This window comes from Schistocerca americana, chromosome 2, assembly GCF_021461395.2.
Source record: "Schistocerca americana isolate TAMUIC-IGC-003095 chromosome 2, iqSchAmer2.1, whole genome shotgun sequence".
Classification (NCBI taxonomy): domain Eukaryota; kingdom Metazoa; phylum Arthropoda; class Insecta; order Orthoptera; family Acrididae; genus Schistocerca; species Schistocerca americana.
Window position 1 is genome coordinate 693,418,308 of NC_060120.1, and position 19,957 is coordinate 693,438,264.

At 39.3% G+C, this 19,957-nt stretch overlaps 1 protein-coding gene across 1 annotated transcript in view; it reads right to left on the bottom strand.

Moving 5' to 3' along the window:
- The window catches only part of LOC124593217 (heterogeneous nuclear ribonucleoprotein U-like protein 1), a 134,194-nt gene that overhangs the window by 48,601 nt on the left and 65,636 nt on the right, over positions 1-19,957 (bottom strand). The window contains exons 7-9 of the mRNA XM_047131907.1: positions 14,087-14,199; positions 13,736-13,996; positions 2,244-2,366 (exon numbers count right to left, since the gene is read on the bottom strand). Coding sequence (XP_046987863.1) covers positions 2,244-2,366; positions 13,736-13,996; positions 14,087-14,199 — 497 coding nt within the window. The remainder of the gene's footprint in view (positions 1-2,243; positions 2,367-13,735; positions 13,997-14,086; positions 14,200-19,957) is intronic.

The window sequence follows — 19,957 nt, forward strand, 5'->3', positions numbered from 1 at the left end:
TGAGATGGTAGTGCCTTCCTGGACAATTCATTTATGGGCTTATCAAACAAATGGAAACTCCTGTCCCATATGCCTGTAATCGATCAATGAATTAATTTCCAAATCGGTTTACATTAGTGCTGCTTGAAAGCGAATTAGAGTTTATCATATAAACTGCACCATTAGTTAACGTTATAGCAATTGTCCCTTCATTGTTGACATATATTCAAGATAAATATTTACATGCTAGGAGGCAACGACAAAAATAAAAACTATGGAAACAGGGGAACTACCTTCTCAGTTCTCTAGCTATAAACAACAATACTGGTTTCAACATTGTAACGCGGGCAAAAACCTCAAAAACTGGAAAAAATGCAATTCCGTAACGGACTATGATTCTAGATTTAAGATTTAAGGTGAGGTGTGTTGTCAATACCACTATATTCACCACAAAGTTGTATTAAAAGGTTACACAAAAGAGGACAAGAATGACAGCATAAGACAATTTGCTACAAAAAGGCCATTTTCACGCCTTTCTACCCAACTAAATGTGACAATGTATGACCTTCGGTCTTTAACTCCTTCCCCTTGCAATACTGTGTCAGGTTTATATGATTATTAGAAGCTCATGTAGTACAGGAAAAAACGTAAAACCTATTACTAATAGTTGTCATTTCCCACATTATGTATCACTTTTGTCTTTTTACTTACCATGCAAAATGCTTAAGCTTCCAGTAACTACACCCCCAATTGCTAATGATACAGTAGTAAGACAGAGTATCATTTTTGACAATCCTGGCACTGCCAAATGAACAGAAATGCCACAATCTCACAGCATCATTCAATGTAAAACCTAATGTCTGTTATCAATTTGGAGGGGTTGGGATTGGAGAACATTGTGTAGTGTAAGATGTGGACTGAACGAAATGCTTGAGCAAATACTCAACTTTATTGAAAAGTGCAGGCAAAACTTCATGGAACTGGATGAGAGAGTTGCTTGAGAATCTTAAATTCTGTATTATATAGTTTAATTTTAGCTTCCTCCCCAACATCCTCCAGCCTTTTTATTCTTTGGCCAAAGAAATTCATTACTGATTCCAAAAGCTTGTACTGTTTTCAGTCTCTTATCAGCCAGATGAAACTTGCCACTACCAACAATGCCTAAACGGAATGCAGGTATATCATGAAGGCAATGAGAAGAAAGGAGCACATTAAGTGTGCTCCTTCCCCTCGGATTGCACAAAAGATGTAGTAGAAAGATGTCAAACAGCAGTTTGTTTTCGGAGGGTAGTGTTCGGCAAAGTAAGAATCACTAAAAGATTCAAGTGTGTGCATCTTTGGTCGACATTAAATGTTTTATAAAGTGGAACAGTTTTTTCCTATTCACGGAAATTTGTATAATGAATCTGACAGAAAACTTTCCATGATGAAACAGGTATCTAGAAGAGCTGACACAGTGTTTATATTATGAAATGATTGCCAATGCTTCCGAAAGTCATAAATTCACCTATTAACTATTTCCAGAAGTGTGCGTTTTTAATTTTGAAACGGCTTACATTGGACCAGTGGCTATTAACAGGAACAAGATGCAAAACATTCAACATTTCCTTTTTTATATTCTGCATGAATATCGGTATTTCTAAGATGCCTTGATGAAATTGCCTGTGCATAACGCTGCTGGTACTGCTGATATTGATGAAATGATTTTGTATGTATTCTGAGCACTATGGGACTTAACATCTATGGTCATCAGTCTGTACGTATTCTGATTAGCGTCATAGTAGCGCAACAATGCAAAACACTACTAAAAACTTAACTTGACCAAATGTATGAATATCTTCCTCAAGAAAAGGACCCTTCTACAAGAGGCTGGACATACTTCTTTCATAATGTTTTCCTTCATTCCTGAAAAATTAAGATTTCGGAGTAAGGTCCTTTTGAAACTGACTATCATATATGGAGCTTTTTCTTCACTGACTACAGATTTGCAATTCCTCAAAATTGTGGGGCACCCGAAGATCCAATTTTCTTCTTACAACACAAAACCAACAATATGTGACCTGATAAAGTCACTTATCTCTACTAACGACGTGTTATAAAAAGTTAGGGTTAAGAGAAAAATTCTATAGCTCTGACCCTTCGGAAGATATTAAGTAAGTGTGATATATTAAATTGGAATGATTTTAAACAGTTACATAATGAGTACACAAAATTTCTATTGCCTCAATTCACAAAATGTGAAAGAAAAACACAAGATTTTGTACCTTCATCTTATCAATCAAGTTGTTGGTGCCCAATACATTGTATTTCTTGTCTGGGTGTTTCATATACCACTCATTTGCCCATGTCGTTTTACCGCAGCCAGGAAGACCACACATCATTATCATCTGAAAAAATTGTATCAAATAAGCATAAATGAAATTTGAGCAATTTATACAGAATGAACAACATACATTAAAGCCTAAGCAATTAAATGAAACTTGTGCAGAGCCAATAAAAAAGATACGACTTAAATATCTGCCTCCCCTCGAAAACCCAAGCTTTTTCTTAATACAAAGGGCTGTTTTGAAACAAATGGGTCAGTATTTTTCTATCTGAAATTACAATACAATAATTATAATAATTATTTCTTTTTTCAAATCTTAAATAAGAATGCATCAGCAGGGGACACAGGTCTATTTATACACATAAATCTACAGATCATTATTATATGCACGACTTCCAACCCACACTCAGTCCCCAAGAGCCCTCTACTTCAATAATTATAACTATTAAATGAAAGTTGGATATAAATAAGAATAGACTTCTGTGTGAAAACCTGTATGTACACTATTTTATTGATTTTATCTGGATGCTCCTGTCCAGAAGTTTATCTGTTACAGTGTTCAGTTCTTTGTTCCTTAGATGCATAGCTCAGAAAGAGTTTTCTGCTTCATTAGAATGCAAGATAATGTATATCAGGGAGAGGAAACATGTATGGAAGCCAGAGGAATACTGTTACAGCAATGCAGTTGGATGCTAGTACATTTTATGTTATATGGCGGTTAAAAGACCACCTTGTTACCATTGCTCAAATAATACATACGGACTGCCCTATCACCATTTTTTTTTTTTTTAAATTTATATTGACGATATATCACATTTTACAGAGTCAAACTTTGTTGCGCCACAAAAATATATTCAATGGCTCCCGTTTTCCAAAACACCTTGCAGTATTTAAACTTCCACGCAAATTAAAACATAGTGTCAGATTGGGACTCAAGCCTGGGACTTCTGCTTTTGTTGGTAAGTGCTCTACCACAGCATTACTCACCACCCACCCCCACAGCTTCACTTCCATCACTACCTCTCCTCTAAATTCCAATCTTCACAATTCTAGAGCATACTTTACAGAACTAGCACTCTTGGAAAACAGGGAAATACACTGCACCAGAAACTTATGAGTAGGGACAGGGAAAGATTATTTTTAAAGGCTATTTCAGTGTTTTTCTTGCTAATGCTGGCATTTTCTCCTGACAGTTTATTTTTCGCTTCTGTTCTTAATTTCTGCCTTTATGAAAAAGAAAAATATATCAAATGTGCAGTTGAGTGAAGTGTTCAATAAATTCTAGCATAGAATAAGATATGATGGCATGCTGAAAAGTAATGCCTCCGAATTTATGTCAATCTCTTAAAGCTTTTTTAAATCAAACAATCTTTATTAACATTATATTTTTGTTCTTCGTATCTACGTATCTATTTCTCAACGTAATCACTGCGACGAGCAACATATTTCTCCCATTGAGAGAGTTTGTTGATACAGTCACTGCAGAATGTTTGACTCTGTTGACATTGGCACAACCTGATCTCTACTTGCTCTGCTTCGTCACTATCAAAGTGAAGTACTAGAAGTTCTGAAAACAAATGAAAATTGGGTGGGGGCCAATTAAGGACTGTATGGATTACAATAGATAACGGGGGAACTCAACATGTATGAATGTTGTAGCACTCTTGAGATCTGGCACCGTCAGGATCTGTGTGTGGATGGACTCTTCGAATTCAAAACTAAATTACAGCAAGCAGCGGCATCAACAGTCACGTTCTATACCGCCATGTTACAAGGTACAATTCAAAGCCCTCTAGTGGCAGAGTACTGCAAATATGTATGCATGCACAATAAAGATGTAGAATGTTGATGATTGTTTTATTAAAAAAATTTAGAAGTTTTCACATAAAAATTCAGAGGCATTACTTTTCAGCATGCCCTCATAATTTTAGAGACACTGAAGGGAAAGTGTCGTTATATTGTCAAAATGTTGTTGTTCAGGACGTCTTAAAAGTGCTTTATGTTGACATATTCCTTCAATGCTGAACACACTGTCATTTAAACTTCATCAAGTGTCAAGGTAAGTCACAAATAACACCACAGCAAACTGCTTTCAGAACTGGCAAACTTTGTTGAAGTCCTATTCTCACCTTAGGAACACAGATGAAGTCTTGGGTAAGAATCTAAACACTGTTGTGACATTGGTAGATCTCTTTTCCAATTGTCACACTATAGACCAAAACATTTTGCTCTGTAAAGCTATACAGAACATTCCTAGACTACCATTTGGTTCAAATAATTCTACTTCCACTATGAATTCTATGTACTGTTTGATGACTGAAAAGGCACATGGGAAAAGCAGAATTGTTTACCACAAAGGGCTGTGCTAGCACCAACACGGTTCAACCTACAAACAAATGATCAGTGACTTTTGCTAGGTGCCAAACACTTTATGCAGATCTCGTTCTTGATATATAAGTATGAACACTTAAGAACCTTTAGTTAAGTTTCCATATATCAAACAGAATGATCATTTGGTGTGATTCCTGAAAGAGTACACTTACTTTTACCTTCCGTTAATGTGTTAATGAATTCTTGGAGTCTGTTTACGATTGTGTATTTAGCGTGACAAAGCAATGACTGGATGAACACCAGAATGCATAAAATGTAGTAAAATGCCCTGGAGAGTTTCTGGTAAACTAAGAGAGACTAACATGTCTAGAAAGGAAAGTTCAGTCGATGTAAGTAACCAGCTTTGATCAACAGACGTGACACTGATTTAGTACTGAAACCACTCAAAAACAGACTTTCAGTGAGCAACGGAAACACTCATATTGGGAATTGCTAGCAAACAGGCTGGAGTGGAATTCAGAATTTTAACTAAATGAAAATTAAATTGTGAGTAGAAGGACATTTAGTTGGGGAGACATAGGAACCACAACAGCACTTTGCAGGGTTCTAACAAAATACAAAACGTGACCTAAAAGAAGGTGCGTAGATGACATTAAAAAACAAGCAAGAACAATGCTGTTAGCATTTCTGAAGGCAGCAATGCATGAAGATTGTCTTTACCCAACAATGACTGTTAGATGGATGTAAATTGTAGACTGATAATTTAAAACAAAGTTAACAATGAAATCTTTTTATACTTGTGATCACCGCATTTTCTTCTTTTTTTACGGAGATCTGTTTGGAAAAGACTTACCTGAAAATATCTACTGTACTATACATTAGATAGTAATAATGTACGAAAAGATAGAGTGCTACTTACCATAAACAAGGCATTAAGTTGCACACAGGCACAATTAAAAGACACACACAAAGCTTTTGGCCAAAGCCTTCATCAGCAACAGAGAAACACACACACACACACACACACACACACACACACACACACACACACACACGCACACACAGCAGCTCGAGCCAGAATGTAACATCACATGGGATGCAAAAAGGAATCTGGAGGGGCCAGTGAAGGGGAAGGGATATTAGTGTACAAGCAGGGGACAGATGAACGCTGTCAGGTGCAGCGTGCACAGACAAGAATTCCAATAGTTGCTGCGTCAGGAGGTTGTGAGGCCAAAAGGTGGGGGAAAAACAAGTAAAAAAGGAGAGGAGCGGCAAAAGATAGATGGGTGCAATGGCAGCAAACACAGAGGATGCAATGGCAGCAAACACAGAGGATGGGAAATGAAAATGGGGAAGAGATAAGACGGATGGGTTGCAAACTGTTGGGTGGAGTGTGTAGGGACAGTATGTTACCATAGGTTGAAGCTAGGATAATTACAGGAGCCCATCTGGGCAGTTCAGGAAAGCAAGTGGTGGAGGGGAGGATCCAGATGGCTCAGGTAGTGAAGCAACCACCATTTAAATTAAGCTTGGTATGTCCAGCTGCATGTTGTGCCACAAGGGTGTCTACTTTGCTTTTGGCCACAGTTTCGAAATGGCTGTTCATCCTGTTGGACAGCTGGGTGGTAGTCATATCAATATAAAAAGCTGTGCAAAGATTGCAGCAGAGATGGTAAATGGCACGACTGCCTTCACAGGTGGTCCAGCCACTAATCGGGTAGGATAAACCTACGACAGGGCTGGAATAGGAAGTGTTGGGTGGATGGATTGTGCAGGTCTTGCACCCGAGTCTTCAACAGGGATACATTCCTTGTGCCAAGGGGTTGGTACTGGGATGGGGGTTGGCATAGGAATGTACTAGGATGTTGTGGGGACTGGATGGCTGATGGAACACCACTTTAGGAGGGGGAGGGGGGGGGGGGGAGTGCGTTGGGCAGGATAATCAAATCCCTGCAGAAGGATTTGGTTCAGTTGTTCCCGTCTGAGATGGTACTGGTTGATGAATGGGACAATCCTTTGTGGCTGGTTCTTGGGGTTGGGTGGAGGATTGGGTGTTTGAGGGGAAATGTTACAGGAGAGCTGTTTGCAGACTAGGTCTGGGGGATAGCGTGTCTATCTGAAGATGCTGGTGAGACCTTCAGCATACTCAGCGAGAGTGTTCTTGTCACTGCAGATACATCATCCCTGGGTGGCCAGGCTGTAGGAGAGGGATATTTTAGTGCCAAATGAATGACAGCTGTCTAAATGCTGGTACTGTTGGTGGGTTCAATGTGGACAGAGGTGTGGATGGAGCCATCAGAGGGGAGGTGGTCAATGTCTAGGAAGGTGGCACACTGGGTTGAGAAAGACCAGGTGAACTTAATGAGTGAGAAAGTTTTGAAACTGCGAAGGAACGGAGATAGTGTGTCTTGGCCCTGAGTCCAGGGCACAAAGATGATTCCAGTGAACCTGAAAAGATGGCCAATTATATAGTTGGCATCGTGGAGGGAGCGCCATGTGGGTGCCCATGGCTCTCCTACAGATTTGTATGCCTTCCCTTCAAAGGGGAAAGTAGTTGTGGGTTAGGATAAAGTTAGTAAAGTGTATGAGGAATGGGGTAGTGGGTTTGGAGTCTGAAGCATGTAGAAAAAGTTAAGTGTCCAACATCAGCAAGACCATGGGCATGATAGATGTTGGTGTATAGGGAGGTGGAGTCAACAGTGACGAGTAGGGATCCTTGAGGTAAAGGAGTGGGGTGGTGGACAGTCAATGAAGGAAGTGGTTGGTGTCTTTGACCTAGGGGGCTAGATTATGGGCAATTGGTTGGAGGTGTTTGTCAATGAGGGTCGAAATTCTTTCAGTGGGGAATAATAACCGGCCACAATGGGGCAGCTAGGATTTTTGGATTTCGAGTAGCATGTAGAAGGTGTGTGTGTGTGTGTGTGTGTGTGTGTGTGAGATAGTGGTGAGGAGGGAATGAATTCAGGGGAGAGGACCTGAGAGAGCGGGAGAGCCTGTGGCTTTAAGCAGGGTCTGGAGGTTGCGTTGGCCTTCTGCAATGGGATCACTCTGGCAGTTTATAGGCAGAGGAGTCAGATAATTGGCAGAGGTCTGCCACGTACTCACTGTGATTCATAACAACAGTGACGGAACTTTTGTTTGCAGATGAGGTGATTAGCACAAAGAGGTTATGTATGGCTATTCTATCTTTTACTGAAACGTTGGTGTTCTGAGGGAGGAGCTTGGGGAGACGCAAGGAATTCCTGGAAGGTGACCCGTGGGTGGTTAGGTGGGAGGGGGGCAGGATCACAGTTGGATGGTGGTATGAACTGGAAGAGGCAGGGTTCAATTTTGGGATTATATTGGTTTTGGTTGGAGTGACTGGTGGCAAAGAAATTTTCCCATTGCAGGGAATGGAAGAAGAAGAGTAGATCTTCGACAAGTTCATCATGGTTAAATTTGAGAGTTCAGTTAAATTCGAGAGTTGAGCTAAGGGCGAGTCCTTTGATAGGACAAACTTCTGTGGAGATGAAGATTTTGGTGGTAAGGTTGACAGTATTACAGGAATGCTTTGGCTCTATAACATCTCCATGATCTGGACTCGGGGCGAACACACCGTATCTCCCTTCCTTCACAACCTCAACACCTTCTCTCCCATCCACTTCATCTGTTCCTCCTCAACCCAGCATGCCACCTTCCTACACATTGACCACCTCCTCTCTGATTTCCTCATCCACAACTGTCCACATTAAGGGGAGTCGGAACGATGAAAATGACAATGTTTTTTGGTTTTTTCATTATAAAATTATTTGGAGTTTTCTGAATGAAACAAATCAAGTTTTACCCTTCTAAGTGAATTCTCAGTGTGTTTTTTATCGGTGCAAAGTTGACGCGCCACGTAAACAGTTGTAGCAACTTGGTGTGTCACCTCTGACGGCACCGCTCGCTACCTGGAAGCACGCTATCTTTGCAGAATTAGACAGTTTTGTTTTGCAAAGTTGTATGGCTTTATCTCTGTGACAAGTGGCTGTTCATACCGGTAAACATAAACGCTATACCGTGTGTGTTGACTTGTGGAGTTTGCTTTGTGTTGTTCAGCTGTTCAATTTTGCATATTTGACGAATATCGCTCATACCTGTTTTACGCATTTGATTTGTGGATACCAATATGCCCTGTTTCAGCAATCAAGTGTTTAAGAAAAGGCACAATGAGTGGAAGAAGAAATCTTTTGTTGTTTCGAAGGGAGATGCTCCTCAGACTGCTTCACTGACTGCTCCAAATGAATGTGATAGAACTTCTTAAAGCAAGAAACTTTGTGACAGTAAAGAAAAATTTGAAAACTATGAAAGTGACAGTAATGATGTGAATGAAATAATTAACATTTTCTTGCTCTCTAATATTTTGAAACATAACATATTATGCAAAGTTTGCAAAGAAAGAGGACTGGAATTGAAAATAACTTCACACATTGGTTTGGCATGTAAAATGTTATTGAAGTGTAACAAATGTAATGCAGAAGTTTGCAATGTGCCCTACATGTGATGACTCATGGTGTATTTACCAATCAGGAAAGGAATATGCCCATAAAAACAGTTTGCCAAATACTGTAATTGATGTAATTAAGCCCATATTCAGAGAGTTATCACGATCAAGTTTATTGGGAAAGTGTTTACATGGGAAAACAAAATCCAACTGAAAGTGTAAATAATTTAATTTGGATTAGGATTCCCAAAAGAGTTTGTACAGATAAAAACATTGCATTTTGGAGTGTATGATGCAGTGGCAACATACTATGAAGGAAACATTATCAAATGTGATGTGCTGAAACGTTTAGGTTTTCCAACCAGGACACACCACCATTTCCATGATGTGCTTAATTGATGAAGAAAGATTAAGAGGTGCAGGAAGAAGAGACAAAAGCTTACAACATGCAGCAAAAGGGAAGAAAAAAACGGTGAAAAGGAAACTAACACTGGAAAAAGAAGAGGATGCTGATAATCCATCATATGGGGCAGGAATGTGTTACAAACTTTGGAAGCCATTCCCCGTAACTTCAAAATGCTCATCTGTGAGGAACATTTTCTCAAAAACTGCTAACAGTATATCAACGAAATTTATATGCAATATTTTTTACTTCTTTTCCTTCATTTTTATAACAAACTGTAAAAAAATATTGTATAATTCAAGAGTTACAGAAGAAAAAGTGCAAAATTTTAGAAAAAAAAGCATCTGTTTAAAAAATTGTAAAACAAAAACCAATAAATACAGGGTGGTCCCGAATTCATGGTACAAACTTTAATGGTAGGTACAGGACATTGTAACAAGGATTTATTGTATAGGAATGTATAGTCGCAGGTGACGCGGTGAGGCGTAAACAGGGGAAAGAGAAATGGAGTGATCGGTTGGTGTCACTGCCGGTAGAGGGCAGTAGATGAACATGATGTATCGCAGTAGGGACAAGCGCCATTCACAATTGTGCTGCCGTAGACGATGGGTGACTTTACGTATGCAGAAAAAGCAGACATGCATTACATGTACGGCCGTGCAAATGGTAACGCCAGAGCTGCGTTACGAATGTATCGCGCGGAGTATCCTAATCGACGAATGCCGGATCATAGAATGTTTCAACGGTTACATCGTCAACTTTGTGAAACAGGTACGTTCGACGTCAACAGACATGACGCTGGTCGATTAAGAGCTGTACGCACTCCAAGACTGGAAGAACGCATCTTGAACATAGTGGCTGATAGACCCGAGTCAAGCACAAGAACTGTTGCGCGTGACGTACATGTGAGTCATCAGACTGTATGCAGAGTGTTAAATGAAAATCGCTTACACCCCTTCCATTTTCAAAAAGTACAAGCATTGAATCTGGCAGATTATCCTCTTCGCGTGAACTTCTGCCAGTGGTTGTTGCAGCAATGTGCGTTGCAGCCGGATTTCGTAGGTCATGTGCTATTTACAGATGAAGCGACATTTTCACGCGAGGGTGTCTTTAATGCGCACAATTCCCATGTGTGGGCAACAGATGATCCACATGCAACGCGTCCACATGCGTATCAACAACGTTTCGGTATTAATGTGTGGGCTGGTATTGTGAACGACTTTTTGATTGGGCCATACTTACTACCCACGCGACTCTGTGGCGAAAGCTATCTTATTTTTCTGCAAGAAGTGTTACCAGAACTGCTGCAAGATGTTCCGCTCGCCATTCGTAACCGCATGTGGTTTCAGCACGATGGAGCGCCAGCACACTTCAGCACTGCTGTACGGAATTACCTGAATGCCACGTTTGGTGCTAGATGGATTGGGCGTGGTGGACCAGTCCCTTGGCCACCCCGATCTCCTGATTTCTCTTGCCTCGATTACTTTTTATGGGGACATCTTAAGAGTCTTGTTTATGAGACTCCAGTTGACTCAGATGAGGATCTCGTTGCTCGCATATCTGTAGCTGCTGCAGGTGTGCGTGAAATACCAGGCATCTTTGAACGTGTACGCCAATCGCTGCACCGACGCTGTCAAGCATGTATCGCTCATGGTGGACGCAATTTTGAACACTTACTGTAAACATGACACTTGTCAACAACGATTTCAATAAAATCTTTCGTTTTCCTTTCGGCCGTTATTTCCCCTGTTTACGCCTCACCGCGTCACCTGGGACTATACATTCCTATACAATATATCCTTGTTACAATGTCCTGCACCTACCATTAAAGTTTGTACCATGAATTCGGGACCACCCTGTATTTCTTAACATGGCGTTATAACTTTGTAGAGAAATATTCACTGAACACGTAATCCAAATTTCAAAGCAGTATGTTTAATGATTTTAGAAAAAATGTTCCCTTTACTTGTAACAGAGGAGATGGATAGTTCTGGTTCCCCTTAAATCCACCAACCACTAACAATACCTACATTTCGACAGCTATCATATTTCACACCAGACTATCCTTCCCACCCAGGGATGGTGTATCTGCAGTGACAAGAACCCCCTTGCTCAGTAAGCTGAGGGTCACGCCAAGGTCTTCACAGACAGGCACTTGCCCCCCGTAACTAGTCCGCAAACAAATTTCCCTTGCCTTTTCCCCCTCCACACCCCCCAACCCTCCCACCAACTCCAAGAACCAGTCACAAAGGAGTGCCCCCTTCATCATCCAGTACCACCCTGTACTGGAACACATCCTTTGCCAGGGGCTTTGATTATCAGCACACACTAAAATGAGGGCCACCCTAACGGAGCTTCTTCCCACCGTTCCTGAAGTGGTGTTCCGTCGACCACCATCCTCCACAACATCCTAGTCCCATACTACTCCCAATCCCAGTGCCAACCCCTTGCCACAAAGATTGTATCCTTGTGGAAGACCCAGATGCAAAACTTGCCAAGTCCTGTCAAATGTTTATCCCACTCTATCAGTGGCCAGTCGAAATGTGAAAGCAGCTATGTCATTTACCAGATTTTTACATTGGTATGACTATCAATCAGCTGTCCACCAGGACAAACAGCCACTGCCAAACTGTGACCATGAGCAAAGTAGACCACCCTGTGGCACAACATGCAGCTGAACATACCGTTCTTGATTTCAATAGCTGCTTCACTACCCAAGCCATCTGGATCCTCCCCTCCACCACCAGCTTTCCTGAACTGTCCAGATCGAAGTTATAAGCTAACACAATCTCTGCTCCCGCAATTATCCCACCCAAACAAATGGTAACATCCTGTCCCCACACCCTCCATCCAACAGATTCCACTCCATCTTATCTCCTCCCCTTTCTTGATCTCCCACCCTCTGTTTGCCACACACTGCCGATGAACCTGTCCCTCTTTCCCCAATCCTCTGTTTTCACTCATTTTTTCCCCACCACCCAGCTCCACAACCTCCTGATGCTGTACCTGTTTGCATTCTAGTACCTGCATACTCCACCCGACAGCATTTGTCTCTTCCCCGCCCGTACACTACTATCCCTTTCCCTTACCTGCCCTCTACAGATTGTTGCTTGTATACGACCTGATAGTTGCATTCTGGCTCGAGCTGCTATAGTTGGTCACGTGTGCACGATTGTGTTTGTTTCTCTTTTGCTGATGAAGACTGTGACTGAAAGCTTTATGTATGTCTTAATTGTGTGTGTCTACAGTTTTCTTTAGGTAAGTTGTGATCTGTCTTTTCCTATATTGTTGCTATTCCACTGGGAATTTTCATTGTTTTATTGTACAGGTAAAGCACATTGTCGGAGTAGAGTGCACTTTATTGACTTAGTCCATCCACATTTGAATGATTGTATACATCCTAGCATTTCAGATAGTAATTGAATCTATTCCCTTATATTATACTACAATATTATACTACAATATCTTTACAAACTGTCAAACGCTTACAGAGAAGTCGGTCATTAAGAGGCCAATGTGCTACAAACATAGTTCAAAGTAATTTAACTTCCACTTTTAAAACACACGTTTCTTTCTTCTCTGTCTATAAAAAACTACTCTCAAGCCAATGGTTTCATAAATCTGACATGTTCATGGGAGTTGCATCTTTATTCCAGTTTTTAGTGTCACCTTTCAATAATAACCAACTTCTAAAGGTGCCATAATTCGAAGTTAATTTTTTGAGTGCGATATGCTGTACATAGCTTTTAACAACAAAATCTAAATGTTGGAACAGTGCCGTGGGCCACCAACTGCTATAAACAATTACTTATAACCCAGCTGAAGGAAAAAAGTTCTGTGTCCGCTTTTCAGGACAACAGACTATAAGCAACTTGTGTACTCTGGAAAAACTCTCAAGCAACAAATACTGACAGTTTCAAATGAAGAGAGAAATGTCACACGTTAGCAATTTTATTGAAAAACTGTTATGCATAACTCAAAAAATAAAATAAATTAATTTATTTAAGAAAATCAATCTATTTAAATTGCATTTGCCTTCAAACAAATAACTAAATAAATTTGCAAGCTCTGCAAGTACATTTGCTTAATATTAGTAAACAATTTTACCTCAATTTTCCCCACATGTGCACAAAAATAATATACTATTTTCTAGCAGTTATAGATAGGAGGTATCACTAGAATCTAAATCAGAAGTTTCTTTGGTGACACCAGTTTTCTAAAAGGCCAACATTACCTCACAGTCCTCTCTCCTCTCTGGACGTTTTGAACCAGCTATTCTTTTTTGAAGAGGGATTTTAGCAACAGGCACATAACCATTTAGTGGTGGAAACCACATGTCTTTATGTCCAAAATTACATTCAAACTTCACATTTTTCGTCAAAACATGTGGAAAAAGTGCTTGGCCTTTCAACTCTGACCGTGCAATCTCATATGCAACTCCTTGAGATTCTCCATTCAGGGTAAATGACATGATTATTGGTTCACTGTCCAAATCCTGTCAAACAAAATTTCAATATATTTAGTATTTAGAAATAGAAAGTAATACCTTTACTAAGTCATGCACCATATATTTAACACTTCTCACCAGGTAAGCTCCTACAACATCCCCAACAACAAAAGGTCTTCCATAGTCCTTGAATTTGCAATCAGTAGATGCTTTCCCTGTGCCTCCATATCCATATGACAATGGTTCCTCACCTGTGACAAAAATAAGAATAGTTTCAAGTTATAAACACCATTTCTTATTCATCATTAACAGATGGTAAATGAGGCACCTGTGACAGCACACACTGCTAGATTTAAAAGCTGAATGAAGACTAAGTCTCTGAAAGTGAAGCAACTCTTAACTAAAGATTTTAGCATACAGATTAGTAACATTTCAGAAGTCTTAATTCATTGAAGTCTGTATCTAAATAGTCAAAACAAGCATTGTCACGCAGTCTGTTGACTGTCACCTTGGTGGTACACACCGCCAATTTCACACACCACTTCAGGCACTAGCACACAATTGTTGTGTTGTTAGAGGGCTGAACCCTCCAAGCAGGAGCACCTTTAGCTACCAGCAATCGGGAGAACTGTCGACCAGAAGCCCATCGAGTACTGATGCAGCCACATCTAATCCACTGTCTGTGTTACCACAGGCTCTTAGCAAAGTCTCATGAAACACACGCTACAATTACTGCTACTGGATGTAACTAATCACAGTGTAAGATACTTACACCACAAATTTATGCTGTCAATAAGAAAATGTTATGTAGTGGCATCTACTCGCATTCCTGATTTGTACCATGCAATCAACAACGGAATGCCAAGGAAAAACAATACAACAAAATAGAAGTTCGTTTCAGATAACCTACGAGCTACCATATTTACTCGATCTAAGCCGCACTTTTTTTCCGGTTTTTGTAATCCAAAAAACCACCTGCGGCTTAGAATCGAGTGCAAAGCAAGCGGAAATTCAGAAAAAAAGTTGGTGGGTGCCGCCACAACTTACTTCTGCCGTCGAATATATGTAGTGCTACACAGGCATGCTTTGTAGGCACAAAGATAAATACTGGCGCCAAAACCTCTGCGTCAGTAAATAAATTATATAAAAAAAAAAAGGTGGAAGACGAGCTATTTTCTCCGCCCCGACTTTCGACCACTGCATTTTCACACATTATCCAACGAAGTAAATACAAATTCCGTATTGTTCATCTTCGAATGTATCAGCATTTCAATGTACTACGAAAATCCGACTGGTAAGACGGTTTGGGATGTTTGTCAATATGGCCAACTCTACGTTCAGAATTTTTTCCTATCTGTGAGAAGAGATGGTTGCTAACAGGAACTTTTATAAACTGTGAAATCACATGCAGTATTCTCGTCACCATAAGAATAATACGAATATTAACATTTTGCCATGTATTGTTTCATGTTTGCTGCTATATCATTTAAATCCTGTCTGCCTAATAAACTACGAAACTAGAGTGAGACAACAGCAAACGCGGAAGAATATACATATCATGTCATTTTTATATTCATATTATTCTTATGCTTAATAGTGATACAGTCAGAAATGAAGTACGGCAATTGACTAGATTTTTAAATCTAAGATGACTAATTTCTGTGTAGACGGTAATGTACTAAAGAGGCGCCTGCAAAGATTTTCAAACGGAGAAAATTTTTCGCTAAACTCTCGTTCAGAACATCATCTATCATACGCAGTCTATTATTTGGTTCTTGTTGATCATTATCAAAGAAAGCAGCAGTGTAAGTAACAATAAATAGCAGTTTCTTGCCATTGTTTCGCTAATGAGACAATTCCTCTCTCTCTCTCTCTCTCTCTCTCTCTCTCTCTCTCTTTTTTTTCTTTAATTGTAAGCGGCGGTAGCGCGCACAAAAGCAAGCCATGCCGCGAGCGGCGACAGGCCGTAAACACGCACTATCAGAATGCAACAAACAATGCACGACACAGTACAGTAATGCATTTTCAGCTTAGAGTGACGTAAACACCTATAACAAAGAAAACTGCGCTTATCAGATCAAAGAAAAATAAGCAATCAATTCAAACCAGACGAAGGACGTGGAAAAGAAAGGGTACCCGTATAAATACGGACAGAACGCCTGACGCATAGCAATGGCTACCTGCTAAAGCTTTACTGCTAAGCTTATGACTCAAACCAAACTACTGTAGCTGTATCATCATTCATTCGACCTAAATTGTGTCTCATATTACAATGGACCAACTTTGTTTCGATTTGGAGATGCGGCCAATAATTTTTCTCTCCCCTTGAATTTCGAGTCTCAAATTTCAGGTGCGGCTTAGATTCGGGAAATTTTTTTTTTCTTGATTTCGAGTCATTTTTCAGGTGCGGCTTAGATTCGAGTAAATACGGTATAGACTGAAATCAGTGTACAGAACTAATAAGTTTGTACATACGTAGTTTGTATACTTTCTGCTATCTACAATACAATAACTATAGGGAAAACTCTGTAAATGTATGATATACTCATTAGTCATAAGAATAAACCTCATGTAAACATTATACTGTGTAATAATCTGCATTTGCTGGAACCTCATCGTATTTTGTTTTACGTGGTGTGGAAGCCAACCTGGCTCGAGGACAGTAAGTACAATAATGAGGATATGTTTTATTACGTGTGTTACACATACATCGACTCAGGGATGATACACAGTAACAGCTTTACCGGTGCATTTAACTTTGACAGCACTGGCAAGGCAAGTGATCCAACTAACCTACAGTGATGTGAACAAGGCAAGTGATCCAACTAACCTACAGGGATATGACCAGCTGCAGTAAAGACATAAAAAGAGATGAGCAGGAAACAATATGGGTTTAAGTATAATTCAATTTTTAAAAAGAAGGAAATTATATAAGGCAAAACTCAGGCGATATGCTCTTTAGTTGACCTGACAGAAAACATAACATGCCCTCGATCTTAGCTAACATAGTACAGTAATTAAAAAGAGAGTGATGAAAATTTATTGACTTTAACAAGGGTAATTGTTCTGCACGAGCTATGTGTGGCATAAAAGTGCACTGCTGATTTCCCATGTAATTAAATACTGAAGCAACTGAAGGTATTGCAGAGCGTCTGGTAATCTCTGTACATTTCAGTACAGCTCAGTTGATAATGAGACGATCAGCAACAGAACTTCAAGCCATCAGAAAGTCCACATTTCCTCCTCCTCCTCTTTATGACATGCTGTTCTGTACTTCATCACCGTGCATTAGTTATGGTACATATGGCAGTTTAAATATCTTGTTATTTCTTGCGACAAATCTCTCAACTTTGCTCTAGATCAGTTCTAATGAGTTCAGACAGCCATGTTATGGTGACAAATTTAAAAAGTAGCATTTGCACATTGTGCTTGACACCAAGGAAATTATTGTTTTCCATGTTTCTATGACACTTATCACTCTGGTTTGTGAGAGACCACATCTGTCCTACAAAACAATGTGCACCTTAGAATAATGAGTACAGTAGAACCCCACTTTTACATTCCTGGAATTAGCATTTTCCCACCATTTACAATGTTTCTTATCACTCTCGTCAAATTTCCTACATGTACAATGGCAATTCACACCCGATTTTGCACCAACCCATTTATAATTTTCCCACAATTCACGCTTTATGAAAAAATGTTCGTGGAAAAAAACTGACATAAAATGACACTGGAATAATGTGTATGTTAAACAGTGTTTACAAATATTAGGTGGTTAAGTTTTTTGACACCAGGGTGCTCTACTCAGTGGATTTGAAATGGTAAATGTGTTAAAGTTTGAACAATTTGTGCCATATCTCCCGCTGCTGCCAAACTCTATTCTGTGTGGTGGCTGATAGAAGTAACTAGGTTCATACGAATAAAGATAGCAAGACCAATCACAACCATTTCCAAATTGTCTATTACAACAAACGCACAGTTCTGCGATTGTCGTAATCATCGTCACACTGCTGTCGAACCAATTTAGTGTGTTTAGTCTTTTGTCTGCTTGTAGCATTAGGTGACATCTTTATTCAGTCTGCACTGCTCAAATGTTTTTGGTTTAAACACAGCATGAATTTCGTAATTATCATGCTGAGCAAAACGTGTTACAAGGATTTATTCTCGTTAAGTGCAATATTTACACATGTATTTTTTGTGATGTTACATCACAAAATATTGTGAGTGATAGTCTGAGTGTGGGGTTTTCTACACAACCGAGGAAGCACAGTAACGGATAACCTCAAAAAGACGACTATAGTTCAAGACACGCAGAACTACACATATACAACCACCGCACAAAATACTTATGTAAATATTTGCACTTTATATAGAGATAAAAATTCTTAAACCACACTGTGCTAAGCATGAAAAAATATGTAACTGGTGCAGTGTTTCATTAATTAAATAATGAATGGCAGCTGCAGGTGTTCCATGGCATTGGTAATGATGTGTGAAACTGAGTCAAACTTTTCTGCTTCCCAATTATCAGTTCCCATTTCATCAGCAGTTTTTATTAGATAATAAACCTTTCTTTGATAATAAGCTAGTCCCAGCCAAGAGTATTTTGATGCCTATTATGTGCCCGTCCATAAAGTACAAAAATGCAAGGGGGTATCCTATATGTAACTTTTACAGCTTAAAACATTATTTCCCACATTTTACATTTGCCCGCATATTACACTAATTTGAAGTCCCTTATAAAGTGTAAAAGTGGGGTTTCACTGTCTTTGATTTTTCACGTTCCTCAAAAAAATTATATCACGTAATGTTTCCTCAACTTCAGCAATCTTTTATAAGACATCAATACTTCAGAATTTATATTTGCAATGAAAACAAAATGTTGCATGCAATATGTGACTAGAAATTAGAGGACACCAATTTTTCTTGAAAAATGATTGTTAAGTATGAGTTAATTAACTTGTATTTAAAGAATTCCAGTGCGCGCGCGTGCGAGAGAGAGAGAGAGAGAGAGAGAGAGAGAGAGAGAGAGAGAGAGATAGAGAGAGAGAGGGAGGAAGATTCAAACTGCCACCTCAAAACACAATTGTTTATCATTCTATGACACTACTGATTACACCATGCATGTAACTTTAATGTGACCTACTTTTTATTATGTAATGTCTCTCGAAAACAGGAGGGCTCATTTTTCTCTGTAAGCTTGTGAAAAACATTAAGAACAACTTGTTTCTCGTCATGAACAGTTTTCCACTTGCATGTTTCGCAACAAAACACAGAGCAGTGTCATCCACTTTCACAGTACATATTAATAAGGAGGCAATCAGAACACAAGTACTGTTTACGGAGACTGAATGTACAAGATTTTTGAAATTAAAACTATTTACTTAAAGTGTGATTAAGAAAAATGTTGATGGCTGTTAATACATCAGAATGTCTGAAAGTTTCATTGTAAATGAGAGAGTAATAAGATATCTAATACATAAGTTGGACCTACTTTCAATAGTGAAACATCACCAGTGTACGAGAGCTACAAATACTGACCAGTCATCACACTCGTGTTTGTCTTCTTCATGTTTATTCTTATGATGAGCAAAGAATAGCAATGTGTATTGTGACTGTCACTCTCTTCATACATCACACAAAGGCTATTTGATTATAGAGATATATATGCAACTTGTACTTACATACGGGTTTTATAAAATAGTGATAGAAGCTAAGTAACAGAATCTAAATCACCAATTCCGTGTGAGCCAAGGACAGCAACTTTTTTTGAACAAATAGGCTAAGCAAATGTTGGCTAATAAACCTGTAAAGTATGCCAGGACAAGTCATTTAGTTTTTGAATGAGAGTTGTTCAAAATGTGTAATCACATGCAACTGCAAATATTTTTAAAGAAAGCAGATTAGACAATCTCATGAACAAAAGCCCCAAGACAAGGAGCTATAGTAACTGCGGTATTTAAATTCGCTAACCGTTATGGAACCTCCACACAGATTTCACAGTGT